At 40.8% G+C, this 19,201-nt stretch overlaps 1 protein-coding gene across 22 annotated transcripts in view; it reads left to right on the top strand.

Moving 5' to 3' along the window:
- The window catches only part of LOC101026511 (transducin-like enhancer protein 4), a 157,026-nt gene that overhangs the window by 110,674 nt on the left and 27,151 nt on the right, over positions 1–19,201 (top strand). For all 22 annotated transcript variants that reach the window (XM_031654119.1, XM_031654121.1, XM_031654111.1 and 19 more), the window contains one exon: positions 18,134–18,253. In XM_031654119.1, the coding sequence (XP_031509979.1) occupies positions 18,134–18,253 (120 nt within the window). The remainder of the gene's footprint in view (positions 1–18,133; positions 18,254–19,201) is intronic.

Here is a 19,201-nt window from a genome sequence, read left to right as displayed (position 1 = left end):
GTACTTGCTGTATGATGCTAAATCCAGTGAGCGTCTACATTTAATAAGCCCCAGAACCGTGCATGTTAAAAGCTTTTACAATTTTGTCATTTGGCATCATCTAGTCAGGTGCAGGCACTGCACTTAGGCTCTTGGGATACTGTGGTGAAAACCCTGAAGAAATTTTCTGCCCACATGCAGCTCACATTTCACTGGGAAGACACACATTAATTATAGATTAACAATAATGATAGTATTGCCTCAGTTTGCATTTATGTAACCTACATTCTTCTTCTCCCCCGAATCCTAATTGCCCTTGGATCCAGCCGTGGGTGATGCAACGAGCTCACCATGCTCCTCACTTGTTCATGGGCTTGGGTTAGTGTTGCCATGGCCACATACAAGTTATTCAGAAGTGCAATTCACATGAATCTACGATGTTCTGGTGTTTCCCGGAGTTGTACTATCTATATCCTGTGTGGTCATATGTGGTGGCCCCGTGGGTGCCAAATTTTCTTCCTTGTCTCTCCCTTCAAAAATATCTCTGAAGTGGAGACCTCAGCGCTTTTCCTTCTTTGATCTTTTCAGAAAACAAAACAAAACATTGTAACATTCTTTTTTCCTCATCTTTCATTTTTATAGAACTTAACTAGTTTTCACTTCTTACATGTTTGAAAGAGTTCTCAGCCTACATCAAATATATTTGAATCCAGAATTGTCAACCCTAATGAAGCAAGTCCCTTGTCATTCCTTGGCCCCTTTGTTGCCCTGTTTTCTTAATGTTGCCTCGCTGCTCTTCGTACAGGCTGGTTTCTTTTCACAGGCCTGGTGACTCATGCCTGTAATCCCAGCACTTTGGGAGGCTGAGGCGGGTGGATCACGAGGTCAGGAGATCGAGACCATCCTGGCTAATACGGTGAAACCCTGTCTCTACTAAAAAATACAAAAAAAATTAGCCTGGCATGGTGTTGGGCACCTGTAGTCCCAGCTACTCGGGAGGCTGAGGCAGGAGAACGGTGTGAACCCGGGAGGCGGAGCTTGCAGTGAGCCGAGATCGTGTCACTGCACTCCAGCCTGGGCGACAGAGCGAAGACTCCGTCTCAAAAACAAAAACAAAAGCAAACAAAATCAGAGACCTGTCTTCAACTATCAGCCCTTTGTGACCTTGCATGAGTTACTTCGTCCCCTAGGATTCAGGTTTCCTCCTGTTCAAAATGAAGAGGTTGAAGTAGACAAGTGCTTCTCAAACTTGTAATGAGCGTTAAAAGCACACGATTCAGTAGGTCTGGGAGTGAGGCTGGGATTCTACGTTTCTAACAAGCTCTCAGGAGATGCTGTTGGACAGTGGACCACACTTTTTTGAGGAGCAAGGGGCTAGATGATTTCTCTGGTCCCTCCCACCTAAAGATGAGAACTTTCTTCCCTTGTTGCACATTGAGAAGGCCCATCTTGCTGGTCTTCACATTTTAATAGTCTCACCATCTCTACACACTGTGTACCAAAGGAAAGGTCACAGTATACTTGGTGCTGTCCAGTAGTGCTTATAAGGACCTGCCATCTTATAAGGACCTGCCATCTGCAGTTCTTATTTTATAGCTTGGCCTTCCCCGCCCAAACCCCAAAAGACTGAAGCTAAACCCACTATCTAATGCCTAATTAGAATTAGCCTTCAGATTACATAGTTCTTGTGATGTTTCCCTTGGGTATCCACCATTCCTTCATTTCACAGTGATGGTAAATTTATAACAGTCCTCATAACTGATTAAATGTCTCAATTCTTTTGCTTTATGTGGTGTTCTTGGGCACTTAATTAGACTACATTAAATGGTGTCTTGTTGCTGTCAGTGCAGTTGGATTGCAGTATGGATAGCATCTTTCGATATTTTTAAAAATGTTCCTATCGTACACTTTGAACTTGTAAATACAAGTGCTGAGCATGCATAAATGTGTTTTAAGAAATCATTTCTTTATTACTGTTTAGCTGAACTGATGGTGACACTAAACACCAAGGCTTTGATGTTTTATACGGTATTCTTCCCCACTAATTAACTGCACTAATGAAGTTAATTGTGGGGAAGAATGCCGTATAAAACATCAAAGCCTCGATGTTTAATCACAACTTAAAAAGAAGTTTTATACTCTTCGATTGCCAAATACATTCCAATTAGCTGAAGGAAGGTCAAAAATTCTGTTTTCTTCCATCTCATCTTCAGAGCTTTTCTGGTTGACCATTGGTTACTTGAGCTGCGTGAGTGTTAATCTAGACAAGCTGACAGTGGCATGTGGAGGACAACATATCTTCCCACAAGCTATAAACCAGCATAACTGACAGACTCAGTTTCTGTAAAAGGCAATGATGACCTCTTCTGTAATGTATTGATGAAAAATGAATGAACTCACAGAGTAATGGATTTCTCTACCCCCTAATTTTTTTATTAGCTTGACCCACTACTCAATTTTCCTGTGTGTTTCCATATGTTACTCTTCTAAGCCTCTTCTCTAATTTCTGATAGGCATATTTCCTTGATGAATTCAGACTGAAAGACTAAGGAAATGTGTGTGTGTATATATTTAAAAGCATAGGGCGTATATAAGTGGAGGCTTCGCAAAGTTGATAAGAATTCTTAAGTGACCAGTAGTAGAACAAGAACTCCTTCTCAGGTCATTTCCCCGTGGTATGTGTTACATCAATTTTTATTGGTTGTTTTCTTTTTTCTTAATCAGGCAGGGTTTACAATAGCAATAATGTAATTCAAATAAGCAATTATTGTAATTGACCTTGGCGATGAGTATCCTTGGCTTTTACCACAGTTTGCTTAATACCTGAGGATGGGCAATTATCTCATAATGCCCACTTTATTGGGATTATTGTTTTAATTATGGCACTCAAAATACATCACTTTGTCAGCATTGTAGAGTCAAGCATGGAAGCACTGCATTCGGTATTCAGAAATGTGTAAAGAGCATCTTGCCTCATCTTATGACATGGTTATGATTGCGTTTCTTCTCTCTCCCAACTGTGGTTTTGAAATGTGGTTCGTCCTGACGTGATCAGCTGCAGGAAGAGAAAGTCTGGGATTTGTTGCTGAGCTAATTGTGCTCTCAGAAAGGATGAAGGTGACTTGTGCTGATAGGTAAGCAGGTCTAGTTGATTAGGAGTGGTAATTGATAGCAATCACAGTGGCTTGCTGATTATCTGAATATGCCTTAGGTCAGAGGTTGTCAAGTTTAGAATCACCTGGGAGCTTTTAAGATTGCCTGTATCCAGGCCACTCACTTAAGCCTACCTTCTCTGGAGAGAGTCTGATTTAATTGTTCTGGGGTGGGGTCTAGATGGGGTGTTTTGAAAGCTCCACAGGTGATTCTGATCCCCTGCCAAACCTTAGAACCACTGCCCAGTCCTTTGAATTATTTACTCCTTGCCGATTTGTCTCATCCCAACCATGACCCCATCCCAGATTATAAGACTCCTTTTGGAGGTCCTTGTTGCTCTATACCTTACTCTTCCCCTCCTTCTTTCCAGACTTAGCCTAAGCCTAGCCACCTCATATGCACATGCACATGCACATGCACATGCACATGCTTGAAAGAGCCTCAGTGCAGGCTTGGGTCCTGGTAATGCTTATTCTTCCCAAGCAGTTCCAGGTCTGCCCCTCCCATAGGAAGTGTCAGTGGGTAAATTTCACCCCTTCATAAACCTGAAGTGTCATTTCTTACTAATGCCTCATTATGCTCTTATCATTCAGTTTTCTCTTGGTCACATAAATATGGCTTAGCTTTTATCTAAGTTTTTTGAGTAAGGATCAGAATTTATTCTTTAACATCTGTCTTAAGTACTGGGTACCACTTTGTGGAAATTTAATTCTGGTTGATTAGATCAGTAGTTATGAAATTCCTATTGTTTCTCCCCTTCTGTGATAAACCTGGAGGATGCGTTTACATGCATCTCGCAGTCCCTTGATACCCCTAAGGACAGGAATATTCTTGTAGGGTACCTAAGACTCCTGCTTTTTTTTTTTTTTTTCTTTTTTCAAATTTTGAGACAGGATCTCATTCTCACTCAGGCTGAAGTACAGTGGCACCATCTCTGCTCACTGCAGCCTGCACCTCCCAGGCTTGATATCTTCCCACCTTAACCCTCCCACAAGGTAGTTGGGACTATAGGAATGTGCCACCACTCCTGGCTTTTATTATTATTATTATTATTATTTTATTTTTTTTTTTTGTAGAGACAGGGTTTCGCCATGCTGCCCAGTCTGGTCTCGAACTCCTGGACTGAAGCAGTCCGCCTGCCTCAGCCTCCCAAAGCAATGAGATTATAGTCATGAGCCACCATGCGTGGTGATTCCTGCCATTTTTAAACTAAGAACCTGTATCTTAGTGCAAATGCATGAAGAAGGCATTATTATATTGACAAATTTGATTCCATTCTAATTTTGTATTCACATAGAAACACACATTTGTGTGAAGCGAGTCACACATTTATATCCTAACGTCTCAGATTCGTCTTCTTCCCCCTTCCCCATTAGCCCTACAGTCTAAATCACCAGCATTTCCCCCTGGACCACAGCAACAGCTCCTTACTGGCCCCGTTTCCCCTACAAGGCTCTATTACCTGCCAGGTCCACTTTAGCCCACACAAACAACATGAGTAAAGTAGGGGCACCAAAAGTGGTAAAAGCTCAGCTTTGACAGTCTGATTCAAAATTTTGAAACCAGAATTCTGCTATTTAATTTTAGCATACACGGAAGGTTTATATTATACACTTAGTGTTGTTTTTAATTGCAAAGGATGGCAGTAGGCAATGTAATCTTTTCTTAAGGGCTTTAAAAATTCTTACTGTGATTCTAGCCTCCTCTCTGAATGATTTTTAGGATTTGTGTGTCATCTCAACAGTCCCCTCCAGTGGCCCTTAGAATAAAACACAGACCTCACCATGTGCTGGGCCGGCACACTCTGGACTCCCTTTCTCCCAGCATTGTCCCTCTGTGCTCTCTCACCTGCTTCCTCCATGTCAGCACCCAGCCCTCCTGTGTGCTCCAGTGCCACTGCCAGCTTTCCTCTTCTTCAGCGCTATGCATGTGTTATTCCTTCTTTCTAGAACAGTCTGCTGGCTGTCAGCAGGGCTAGCTCCAGCTTTTGCTTCAGGTGTCAGCCAGAATGTCATCTTTTTGCAGAAGCCTTTCCTGACCACCTGGCTACTAGTTATTCTCAGTCTCAGCATTTTATGTCCTTTGTAACACACTGTCATTCGCATTTATTTTATTTTTTATTAATGTTATTAGCAGCTTGTTCTACTTGATTTTTAATGTCCCTTAACTAAAACCAGTGCTCTGTGAGAACAGGGCCCCCATTCGCCCTCTTAATTGTATTTCTAGTGCCTTAGGACCCAGCAGAATGTCTGGCAAATAGTGGGGACTCAACATAACCCTCGTGCTTTGTTATTAATAAGGGATTATGTGTCTGCATGCCCCCCTCCTCCATGTTAGTTTTGAGGCCCCACTCACTTTAGTACACTTTAGAGTCATTTGTCAAATTCCAGTGAAGTCAAGGATGCAAGTCTGGTCTTCACTTAGCATTGTAACTCAAGGTTGCCCTGGAAAGCACATTTGACATGAATTCCACAAGTTGGAGGAAGAGCACAACTTCTGAAGAGAACGCCAATCCAAGAGGGCAGGAAGATACCCAGACTTGAGAATGTGCTGTCTGAAATTTTGACTGTGGAGAAGTGGAGTGGCTTTTCCCCACAGTCCGGAGGCTTGAAAAAATGTCCATTACCGTCTTTCAAAGGCTTAGAGGAGACATTCACAGCGGCTCTCCCGGCCTTCTGCTGCCCAGATTGGTTTGCTGGCGGAGACTTGGCCATTGGCTTTTAGGACAGATTCCAGAAACAAACATGAAAGGAAAGGTGGTATGCCTCCACTTCATGTAGTTATCTCATTTAATTGTCATGACTATCTTAGTTTGTTCGGGTTGCTATGATAAACTACCATAAACTGGGTAGCTTAAATAGAAATTTATTTCTCACAGTTCTGGGGGCTGGGAAGTCTAAAAACAAGGAGCGTCTGTTAGATGCTTGATGAGTGCCTGATTCATAAATGATGCCTTCTTGCTGTCCTTACGTGGTGAAAAGGGCAGAGGAGCTTCTCTAGGCCTATTTTATAAGGGTACTAATCCTATTCCTGAGGCTCTACCCTCCTGACTCAATCACTTCTTAAAGGCACAACCTCCAAATACCATCACCTCGGGGGTTAGGTTTCACCATATGACTTTTGATGGGACACAGACATTCAGACTATAGCAGTGACAATCCTGTGGGCGAAATATCCTTATCTCCGTTTTACAGGTATGACAAAGCCCCAAGGGGTTAACTTGCTAGGAGTCACACAGTTGATAAATGCTGGAGCTGAGGATTGAAACCTCATGAGCGCGCGTGTGTTCCCTTCCCTTCCCTTTAGACTCTAATCTCAGTGCTGGCTGTAAGGCTGGTGCCTTTTTCACTGTTGTGTTTCCGATGTCTAAAACATTACCAACACAGAATAGCTATTCAGCTTATGTCGCAGGATTCTTCTGGTATTACAACATGAATCTCTCCTTGTGAAGTCGTTATTCTTCTTCAGATAGAGGAATAAAGACTCATTTTTCCATCTACCTGCTAGCATTGAAAACCCTTACGCAGAATCTCCCCCACCCAACCTCCGTGGTCTAGCTGGCCCTGTCAAGGCTGCTAATAACCTCTCCCATCTACTCTCTATTCTCAGTGGAGGAAGGTCAGTGGGTGTCTGTTTTAGAGATGTTGTCAGTGGCTCAAATGTCTGTGACATGACATTTGATTAATCCCATGCTCCTGGGTACTTTCTTGCACACATTAGGTTGTGGGATCTTCTGCATTTTGATTACTATACCCTGGAAGCTTACAAACCATAAGACTTGCCAGATAGCAGACTGTTGGCTGTGTTAGCAGAGAGCTGTCCTGTGGTGGGATGTGCATGCACACATGCCACACATGTGCATGCGTGGAAAGAGAGAGACAAACTCGACCACGAAAGTTGTACCTCTGCTTTGAGTTATTTTGATCTTCCTTCATTCGTTCAGCAAACACTTATGAATTGTCCTTGCATTAAAAAGTGCATCATGTCCTTCGAGCCATATTTAGTATTAAATAGCAAAAACGCATCACTGAGCTAGCATTCTTTCTTTTTAATAAAATAGTGATTGATCGAATGGCATTCACCTCATTTCTCTGTGTGGTGAGTGAGAGTATTTTCTTGCAGTCCATTTTCAGCATGCTGCTATTACTGCACCATTTAGCTTGATGCCAAATTGCAGTTGGCTCCATTCATTTCTGTTTACTGAGTAGCGCTGTAGTGATTAAATGTCACTGGGTACACCGAGTATACAAAAGTAATTAACCTAAAAGGACATGTTAGAATAAGGGTCAACAACCTCTTTAGCCCACAGTGCCACCAGCAAGACAGAGTATTGACAGAGGTATTGCTGGCAGGGCAAGGGCGGAGGGGGCAGTGTGGAGAACGGAAAAGAGAGAAGCAAATGGAAGGAGGAAAAGGGAGAGGGAAAGGTCAGAGAAGCAGGAGCGATGGACCAGGACTCACAGTTGTCTGAAACAGCAAGTAGAGTGGGGCTAAGATATTTTTCATCAGTCCCTTATAATTTAGCTCTCTGACATGTGATCTTTTGCAGGGGGAGGGTGAGAGATTAGATCACAACTTGACTTACCTTTCAACATTTCAGCACTGGTTAGTGGAGTGCTCTTGCCTGGTTAGACCAGAGTAATTCTGGCACATGCTTGGTGAATCAACCTGTTCTTCCAGTGTTTTTTATGTTTCCTCAAAGTCACCTGCATCTTTAGATCTTCTTGTCATATGAAAGCTTGAAATCATTTCTGTAGAATGAACTGAAATTGTATCTCTTAAGTATCTATGTCTCATTTGTTTTCATTCCTCAGCATACTGAAGTCACTATCAGTCACAACTGATACTAATAATGCTTTATGTTGCTTTACATAATAAAAATTTACATAAAGCACCAGGTAGTCATCTATGACTTAAATATCAACCAATATAAACCTCTTCCTTAAAAAATAAGTATTGTATCTGTCTGCCTTATATTTGGCTTTTTCTTTCATCGTCTGTTTGTGGTGACTTACTACCCAGAAAAAAAAAGCAAGGGGAGGACTAAGGATGTTTTTCCTTTTCCCACATACCTCCTTGGGGGATAAACATTTCAAGGAGCTCCCCAGGGTCACTGTTCTCTAAATGAGCATCACAGAAAAACTGCTGATGCCTGCATTCTTCCCTGAGTCTGTCAGGCAGGATTCCTTTAAATCCTGTCTTTTCAATGGTCAGAATTAAGTAAGATTTGTTTCCCTGTGGTCACAGACAGCTGAGGATTGTGTGATGAGAGACAAGGAAAGGGATAACCTGTTGAAAACTTTCTTTCTTATAGGAAACATTAATTTCTATTAGAATTTTTAAAAAGATGGCCTTCATACATTTGTCCAACAATGAATATTCATTGCATGCCCACCCAGAGGCCAGGGCTGGGCACTGACTTTGCGGGAGGGGCCTGCATCCTTGTTTGGTGAGGAGAGCAGCAGTGAAAAGGCACCAGCTTTAACTGTCTTTTCAACATAGTTCTGAAAATTATCTTGTCACCCTATTACTTTCAAAATTACTATTTTTGAAGGCTGCCTCCCTCTTTTGGTGTGCCTACACACGCATATCTCACACACACACACACACACACACACACACACACACACACACACAACTCTTCTATTACAGGCATTATATTAAGCACTGAGGATGCAAAGAAATAAGACACAATAGTGCATGACCTTTAGGAATGCATAATCTCCTATCTTAATATAACGAAAATAATATGGTAACATGAAGCATACATGAGCAGAACCAAGTTTTCTGCCCCTTCATTTGTTCAGCAGCTGTCAATTAAAACACCAAAGTCCTGGATTTTCATGGTGATCAAAACAGGCGTGGTCCTTGCCTTCGTGGAACTTCTAGTCAAGTAGATGAGATAAATAATCAAAAGAACAGCCACAGTCACAGTGCCAGGAAGGAAGCACATAAGGGGCTGTGTTAGAGACCGGCCGGAGGGAGCTCCTTGGATAGCATTACAGATAAGACCTTTCCAAAGATGTGACATTTAAGCTGAGACATAAAAGATGAAAAGATGCTAGCCACTCAGGCTAGGAAAGGGAGTTCTTGGCAGAAGTCTGCACAAAGGCTCTGAAGGATGAAAACGTTTGGGTTGTCCAGTGCTCTGAGAAGGAAATTTTCAGATCAGATTGGAGAAGGTAGGCAGGGGCTAGATGACACCTGCTACTTATAACAAATGCGAGACGTTTGTCTTAATGGGTGTTGATCTCTGTTGGGACTCTGAGAACTTTTAGACCTGTGTTGTCTGACCTGGTAACCACAACCCACATGTGGCTTTTCAGCAGCAGCAATGTGGCCAGTCCAAATTGAGATGTACTGTCGTCAGTATAAAATGCACATCAGATTTTGAAGACTTAGTACTAAAAAAAGAATTTAAAATGTCGCATAATTTTCATATTAGTATGTGTATTGACGTGGTATTTTTTGAAGTATTGGGTTAAATAGATGACCAAAATTAATTTTACTGTAAAACATTTTTTAAAAATCTGACTATCTGAAAAGTGTAAAATACATAGGTGGTTCACATTATATTTCTGTCTGTCAGCGCCATTCTAAAGAATAACTTACTTTAATATTTTAATGAAGGCCCTTAAGACCAGTCAGTTAAGCAATCATTGAAAACTGTTTAGCCATTTTGTGGTGATATGAAGAAGACCGGGAGTTCCTTATTAGCGACCTTAAAACTTATTAGGCAGCCTTCCTTTAAATTCATGTATTGTTATTTCTTTGTTCCTGTCGTATTACCCTCAGACATTGTATAGAGTGTATTTGCATACATAATACATAAGAATATATATGAGAATCTGTGGAGTTAACACTCTTTGGAAAAAAAAGCGTAGCCTTTCAAATAGATTAAAGCAGTTTATTGAAAAAAAAGTAGCAACGTGAAAATACTTTCTTTTCTAATAAATGTTAATAGTTACTAAAATGAAGATTGTGGTCCATTAAGATACAGCTTGCCAAGTCCTAAAGCTTAGTAACTTATTTCTCTGAGCTGCTACCCTACTTCAGCTTTGTCAAAGCAGCTGTTATGATTGTGTTGATATTTTCATTCAAAAACAGAGCACAGTACAGAAATAGGTATAAAGCCAGTGCACCTTCCGTGAACATCCGGGGAAGAGATTTTTGCCAGCTCTCCCACTTTTGTTTTTAGGGCAGTCGAACTCATGTACCACATGAGATTTGCCAGTGAGACTTAAGTAACGTTGGTTATAAGGCAGTAGGTGAATGAGTGGTTTAGGAAATGTTTTATAGGTCATATACTGAAAAAAATAATCCCAGAAGAAAGTGGCCAGTGCATGTGACTGTAATTTGCACAGAGTTGGCATACAAGATTTATAGAATCTGTGTTAAGGAGAGCAGAGTATTCTTGCTGGAGAACAAATGCAGGCAGGAACATTAGACTTTGCAAACTTTGAGGAGGTCCATTGGATTGAAAAGCGTGAAATGACTTTGGGGTGATAGGTAGTTGAAACGATGAACACAATACAAAGTTGTACGCACTTGGCAATTTTTTTTTACAGTTTCTGATAGACTGTTGATACTGTGCCATCTCTAATGATCAGGAAAGGGATTACTTGATTAATTCAGCTTGTACTTTGGATTCTTCTCTCCATCAGTGGTGAGGGGTTATACTTGTTCCAACTCATTCATCCACTTGTTTCTTTGTGTGGCCCAAAACTTGTAGCACATGCAGACTAGCTTTCAAGAGAGGGCAGCTTAGCTCCCTGCATCAGAATCAACCCTGTGTCTTTGGCGTCAAAGCATCGTGTCCCAGCAGCTCAGTTTGTCAGCTAAAGTCACTGTGTTTAATGACATTTCTGGGGTGGAGCCAACAGCTTTATTCCAGGAAGAGGAAGCAACAGTGAAGAAACCCCGAGAGGACGTTAAGATAATGTTCTAATTTAAAATCAATTTTATTGATACCTTATAAATTATTAGGGCATTTTATACTGACCAAGTAATACATAATGCTGAGACCATGAAAACAGAACATGAAAGAATGAATGTTGAAGTGCTGTATTTTGTACTACACATGAAGAAATAAAAACATAAGACTTTTATATCCTAAGTATTTTGACGAAGGAGCTCTACTGAAAAACAAGGTGTATATTTCATTCTTCAAGGTGTGTATTAATATTTTATTCAAGACATTTCATGTGTTTCTGTACTTAATGTGTTGAATACTTGTTGAATGAGTCCATAAGTAGACAAAAATTATGCGGCTGTTTCCACATTTGCCAAAAGGGAATAGCTGTCTATGGGAGCTTACTAGATGCTAGGGTGAATCTTCTTTATCTTATGGCAACTTACAAGGAAGTGCTGCTAACACCCTGATCTTACCTACTAGAGAAATGGAAGCTTAAAGAGGTTCATTAGTTTTCCCAAGGTCACATAGCAAGTGTTACAGCCTGGTCTTGAACCGAAGGCTGTCTGACTTTTATACCTATAGCATAACCATTGTAGAAAACTACCTCTCTTCTCAGTTATTCTTCTGACTGTTGCTTCCTCTGGTTTGGTAATATTTTGATTACCTGCAAAAGAAATTTGCCTTGATCCAGGTTTCTCTTACCAGGAGAGAAGCAGAGATAAAAACAACAATAGAACATTTTAAAGAATATATTGTTCATGACATGTTATACAAGGTGAAACATTTGTTAAGAATAGACTCATTACTTTATATGGAGATTATATTAAATCTTCTTTTAACAAGGGCAGGTCTTTAGAAAGTCCCAGTCATTTTTGAAGGTGAGTTTTGATTTATGTTAATTTGAAAAAAGCAAGTTCTGTGAGAGTTTTATACAGATTGTGCTTTTAATGACTTCCTTAATCAAGCAGGTTATTAAAAAAAAAAAAAAAACTTCTTCCTGTGATGAGCAGTAAACTGACACCAGTGACTGGGTCAGTCAGAGCTCTGCTATATTCAAGTTTTTACCCCTCGCATGCTATAAATTTTAAGTTCATTTACATAAATTTACATGTGTTATATGTTAGTATGTGAGACTTGTGCATTTTGATCAAATAATTTTCATTTTAAAGGTTTTATATGTACTTTTTCCCTATTGAGGATTATTTCCTCTTATATATCCTGGTGGTTTCCCTGTAAATGAGATAAGAATATGTTAAAATGTTTTATCAGTTATAAAGAGCTCAATGAATAGGAAAATAAACATTTTGTGTAATTCTGTACAATAAAATCCAAGCAGAAACTAGCTGGGTTATGGTACTACAGCAGTTTGATGTACCTAGGTTTATTCAGGACATTACTTTCCAAACTTACTCAAAGTAGTTCTAAAATACAGAAATACAGTGCTTCGAGGTCTGGTGAACATGATCAATTCTTTGGATGATTCATGACTATAGAGTCACCAGTGTCCATTTTTATTTTTGACATAGGTCTTTTGCCTTTCTAACGGGTTGCAGAGGGAAATATGATTGAGGACTTTGGTTATGGCATCAGTAAAGGATCTACAGGGGCCTTCTTCAGCTTTCTGTCTCTGTGCCCCCAGCGCCGTCCCCATCACCAAAAACAAACTCAACTTGAATTGTCCCTGACTCCGATTAATGTTTGAGAATTCCTATAGTGACTGAACTATAGTTAGAGTAACTATAATTTATCATCTAAACTTGGCCGTTTTTGAGAGTGAAGGGAAGTCTGGACAACAGGCGTAGAAAGGACAAACCAGGACTTGCAATTAATTACCCTTGACAGATTTTAATGGTGCCTTCTGACTCCTCATTATCCCATTTATCTGTTTGCAAACTGATTTACCCTTTGGTACCATGTGGATAGGATTTTTGAAGGCCATAGCTGATGAGCAAACAAGCCATAACGAATGAGTTTTAGGCTTCTTGATCATGGTTGTCCATGTGACCTTTAGCATGTTCTTTCTGGTTGTTATCCTCTATGGGCAGGGAAGTCTAAGCACTGCACCTACGTGAATGGAAAGCAAAATTGGCATGGTGTGCATTAGAAATCAAATTAGAAAGTCCATTGTGGAGATGGTATTTGCAATCTTGCCTCTGTGCAATATTGAACCAAAACCTTATTGTGATTGTTGAAAGGAGAAGAGTTTTGGTGAATAGTAGCGTATTAAAACCCTATAATTACAGTGCATCAGAATATCTATGCTGGGGGAAGTGCTACACAAATGTCTACAAAAGACCTAACATAAGGTTTAAAATAGAAGATCCACACTAGGTTACCATCCCAATCTCTAAAGTAAGTAGAATCAACTGGAGTCCAGTATACAGTGATGGGACTAAGTTGCCCTGTTGAGGGGCTGGGCTATGTGCCTGGAACTGCACATTGTACTTTATGTGGATTATTTTTCTTGGTCCTCAAAGCAGCCTTGTGGGGCTGAGGATGGTGTGTTGTTACCCCCGGACTAAAGAGAGACGGAGAATAAGCAACATCCCTTACGGCTACACAGCTATTAAGTGAAGACTCTAGACTCACACCAGGCAGTCTGACTCCAGAGAGATGCTCTTGCCTGCTATTAAAATCTGTGCTCCCTGTTATTAAAATTAGCTAATTATAACAACAGCATCTTATTTTGGGGTGGGAGTTACTTTATAGAAGTCTTTCACATACAATTGTCATCTTTGATCTTGAAGTGGCAGAGGAGTAAAGGTGGAGGGGTGGGGCCATCCCTTTCAAGTTGCTGGAGGTGTCAGTTTTCCATCTGACTTGGTCAACAGCCTTAGTAAAGTCTGGGGTGGACTTTAAACTAGGAACTAGAATCTTCTCATAGTGAAATTAGAACCTGATTTGTGATGTTAGCAATAGCTTTCTAAAGCTTACCTTTTGCTGCCAAAGCAATTGGGGTTTCCATGTAATAAGTCTTTTAATCCTTTATTATTTTCTTCTTGATTTCTCCTTGTTTTCCTGCTCTTTTTCTTAAACAGATCTACCCTGTTCTTTTTAAATATCCCAGTATAAGTGTTTACTTTTAAAATCCAGAGCTTTACTAAACATTCACATTCAGGGTATTTTGCTTTCTCTGGATCAGCCATTGCTTCTGACTGTGACTCTCCAATCATAACAGATTTGCTGAGATACACACACACACACACACACTCAAACTGTAGTGAGAAAGACTTGTGTTTAATCCTTCTAAATTTGTAGATTTATAGGGTCGCAATGCAGCTTCAATAAGTTACGTGGTAAGCTTGAGAAATATCTAAATTGAGCTTTTAAAATAATAATAGAGAAATAAAAAAGCTTTTCTAGTAAAAGCATGACTTTATCGGTATTTATTTAATTCCTCTTATTCACATTCCTAGCAAAGATCCAAGTGGCATTCCTGTGGCAGAATGGTGGACTTACAAGATTCATGATGAGAGTCTGTGCCAAGTCCAATTTGATTCCAGAGTAATTATGTTATTAGAACATTGCTGATTGCCCCGGTGCCCATTGTGCAGCTTAACCTTTAAATGCTAGTGATAATTAACTACTTTATCATTCTACCAGGAAACTCCAACATGTAACTCCGTTCTACAAATTCAAAAATATAACGCTGCCTGCACAACCAGAAACAGCTAGCTTAAGAAAAATATGAAGTATTTGGTTGTACATATAAGCCAATAAATGAACATAAAAATCTAAATAGGCATTACCTTTTAGTATTTTTAAGAAATTGTTTTGTTTAGAAATTTTTCCTCTTAATGTGGAAACAACCTTCAATAGAATATAGCAGAATCTGAATGCTCAGAGAATTATTAATAAAAGATGCATACACTCCACTTTTCTTCTTTTTGTGAAATATCAGATTAGCCAGATTTAGTGCATCTAAAGGGTAGGTAAAATAGCAAAGGTGAGGAAGGGGCTGAATTGCCATATTACCGATTTCAGGGACACCACCACACAAATCTTACTCTAGTGAATGGTCTCCCGTGGAATTGTTCATCCTAGTGATGCTCAGAAAAGAAATGTATCATAAGAGATTTGGAGTGAGATTGAGGTGTGCAGAGGGGATGTTCAGCCATTTGTGTTAGAAATATTTCTGGGCAGTTCTCTTCTGCTCGTGATGCTAGGTGCTCCCACCCTCAGGGAGCCCACAGCCTGAAGTGGGAAGTGGCCTTGTAAACAGCAATAAATTTATTGTGAGTGCTTTACTCATTGGAGGAACAAAATGTTAAGGGAACAAAGAGGAATGAATGATTAATTCTGCCTGACAGCATCTGAGGAAGCTTTGAAAAGTGACATTAGAGCTGATTCTTAAGGATAGTGGGGGATTTCAAAAGATAGATCTTGAGAAAATAGGCATTGCCATAAGCCAGGAAAAAAGGCTACAGATGTAATGAAAATACACAGAGCCCAGGGGAATGCTGGCTTATAGTGCTGATGGTAGGATACAAGGCTGGGACTCTGGATTGGGGTGTGGAGTGAAGACTTTTGGAAAACAACCATACTCAGAAGTTTGGAATTTTTTTTTCCCCTGTAAACAGTAGGAAACTGTCCTTTTAAAAAAGAAGTAAGAACAGGCTGAACCTCTCTTTGGGTAGTATGAATTCCAGAAGTGAGGTAGTTACAGTGGAGAGGGGAAAACTAGAAATGGGATTGAGGCATGAAGTATGGTAGATAGTAACCCACAGATGATGGTTGCATGCATGGTTTCGGTGGTCTGAAAACCTGCTGAGTGCACTGAGTTGTGTGAAAGCAAAGCAGAAGTGCTGAGCCAAGTCTCATGGCTTGGGAGTGAGGTTTGGAACTCAGCAGATATGCCCAAAAGTCAAGAAATAGTCCACTTTAAAAAATCGTTTGGCTCGTAATGTTTTGTGTCAATCTTCAGCCTTACTGAACAATGCCTGCAGTCTTTTCTGCCACTAAGCTTAAAGTTGAATGTTTGATAGGGATAGAGTATTCATATAAAACCTCAAGAGGGGCTGGCACAGCAGGGAAGGATTTAGAGGTCCCCAGCCCCTCCCAGTGGGTACCCACTCACTGGTCCCATCTCTCTCCCCCACCAAACTCTCACCTGCACACCTGTGGAGCTCGTAATAGAGTTGCCATCACCACAGGTATGAAGAAGGCCTATCCGTCTTCTAACAATGTGCTTTGAAAGTTCAGAAGTGCCACAAAAGAGATTGTGACATTATGGCTCAGTGGAAATAAAATGGAACATAGACCCAAAAGTTCTGGATAACACACTTTCTCCCGTAGTTAATTAAAAGGCCCTCGTAAATGTTGTATGTTTTTATAAATGTCAGTTATTACCAACAGACTTAAAGCAAAAAAAAAAAAAGTTCAAAGAGTTAGTCTTACATGAAATGAATTTGTAAATGAGGAAGAACCTTCCTGGCCAGTTTTCTGAATTGATTTGCGTGCCAGACAGAGACATTCCACTGGTGATTGTTTTTCCTATAACTTTTTTTCCATAGAGATTTTCAGATATTCTTTCTACTACCCTCCAAGATCAGCCCTTTCTTACCCTGGGTTAGGGTCATTCACAGTTGGGAGCCCTGCCCTGGTGCCCTGCCAAGGGACTGTGCTACTCAGGTTTTTGCCATTCACCACTCAGCAGGATAGCACGACCCTCAGCCCAGCTCCCACTCTCCCACCTCGCCTGCATTTAGATCTTTTTTTTGGTCTGTCTGAAGCATAGGTACTAGGTAATTGTTAAGATTAGATCCAGTTTTCATTGGCACTTTTTTCACTGCTTCATCCATGATTTTAAGCTCTCATATTAGCTAAATGTGCCCAATAACCACCTGACCTTCATGGCAGATAGAGTCATTCCCTGCTTCGGATCTTGTCACCCATGTCTCTCGTGTGTGTAGGAGACTTCTCCAGTTGAGAGCTCCTTGAAAGCAGAGATGGAACATACAGGCTGAGCCTAAGTGTGATCCCAAGAGGCGTGGAGGATCTTTCTCCATTCCCTGGCCCCAGCGGCATTGCTAGGTTTCCAGACATTAAAAGGAGTGGGTTCATGAAAACTATAGGAGTGAGAAAGGAATAATATGCATTTTTGCAGGTGGTGTTTTTCCTGCCACTCTGCATCTTCCAAGCCCTAATATGTGGCGCTGAGCAAAATTTCATAAATACGACCTATATGTCACATGACCGCCATCTTTGGTTGCTCAAATCCCCCAAAATTACTTCCCCCTTTTTTTTCATTGACTTACTACCTCTTAAAAGCTCTGCTTTATAGTTTCTCTGTAGAAGCTTGAAATGCTGGCTTCCCATTAGCCAGCAAACTTTAAAAAAATAAAATAAATTTTTAAAAAAGCCTGACTTTTTCTCTTTCCCTTTTCTCTCATATATGCTTCTTTTCCCAACTTTCTTTCTTTCTCTTTTTTCGAGACAGAGTCTCACTCTGTTGCCCAGGCTGGAGTGCAGTGGCTCCATCTCAGCTCACTGCAGCATCTGCCTCCTGGGTTCAAGCGATTCTCCTGCCTCAGCCTCCTGAGTAGCTGGGACTACAGGTGCCAGCCACCACGCCTGGCTAATTTTTTTGTCTTTTCGGTAACGACGGGGTTTCACCATGTTGGCCAGGATGGTCTCTACCTCCTGACCTCGTGATCCGCCCACCTCGGCCTCCCAAAGTACTTGAATTACAGGTTTGAGCCACCATGCCCAGCCCCTTTCCCAACTTTCTAAAGGCACTTCAACAGTACAATATATCCATAAAACCCAACCCATTCTCTGTTTTGAGTTGACACTAACTCCTGCCACCCTTTTTAATTCCTCTCCTCCTTCTGTCCCATCTCTCTGCCACTTCTCTCTTCTTCTTTCTTTCCCATTATCTTTCCCCCTTGTCTTTTGCTACTTGTCTTTCCCTTTAGATCCCTGTTTTCCTCCTTTCGTCTCCTCTGCTCTCTCCTGTTTCCTCTTAACAGCTTTGCAAGTATGTACTAAAGAACAAAAAGAAAAGAAAGTCTCAAGTGACTTAAAAATCATTCGACTAAATGGGTGATAATTTCTCAACCATGCTTCCTCTCCTTCTAATTCCAGAGCTCTTCAGTATCCCCATCAGCCAGTTTCCGAGGTGCTGAGAAGCACAGAAACTCCACAGACTACTCCTCAGAGAGCAAAAAACAGAAAACTGAAGAAAAGGAAATTGCAGCTCGTTATGTAAGTTCATTCACCCTTGCTTTAGGGGAGACCTGCTTGCCTTTTTATCTGCAGCCATTTTACCCTTTGACTGTTTCCAGCCAACACAGGAACACAGGATAACATCCTTTAGGAGACAAAAAACATTTGTTGCTTTTATAGCTCTGTAGCCATTGGCTAACTGAAGTCCTGTGTGTGTACAGGTGCATGTGAGGATAGACTGCTTCATTTGGGCAGCTAACAGAAGACCTGAATGATCCATATTATTGTTTCTATAGGTGTATTTGGTTCCCCATTTATTTCAGAGTGGTTGGATTTTCTGTGGTTAGCTAGAATTGTTAAGGAAAAAATATAAAATCATAAAAAAATGTGTTTAAATGCCTAGATGGATTCATGTGCTGAAGGATATACCAAATCTTGTGGAATAAAACATGGAGAGACATCTAAGATCATCCCTAGCCTGGAATGAAGCTCACTTTCCTCTAGTGGCTGGGCAGGTCACAGGAGTGAAAGCGGGGAGCAAGCTGGATGGAGCAGTGTGGAGGCAGGCGGCCCCTGCTCTGCTTCCCTCCTGGTGTCCTACAGGGCTTCAGGCCTCATGAAAAGCTGAAAATCTAGATTTTTACCTCCCAATATGCAGTTTTTTAAAATACTGACAAACCAGACCACACCTGTGTGTAGGTTGGATTTAGCCTGGGCCTGTCAGTTCGCAGCCTCTACTCTAGAGTAATAAGCCAAAATCAGCTTCAGTTTTGTAAACTGAAAAATATAATCAGGTCACCCTGTTGGTGCAGTGGGCAGTGCATCAGTCTCATAATCTGAAGAATATAATCATATTACCCACCTTCATAGCATCATCATGAGGATTAAAGAAAATAGGACATTGTCAAGTATTTAACACTCTTTGGTTCAGCTCATCTTTATAAGATCTGAGGAATTAGTCTGGACTTATTTAGGGTAAATGTGGTA

The sequence above is a fragment of the Papio anubis genome, chromosome 13 (genome assembly GCF_008728515.1).
Source record: "Papio anubis isolate 15944 chromosome 13, Panubis1.0, whole genome shotgun sequence".
NCBI classification, from domain to species: Eukaryota; Metazoa; Chordata; class Mammalia; order Primates; family Cercopithecidae; genus Papio; species Papio anubis.
This window is presented reverse-complemented; position numbering and strand designations above follow the sequence as displayed.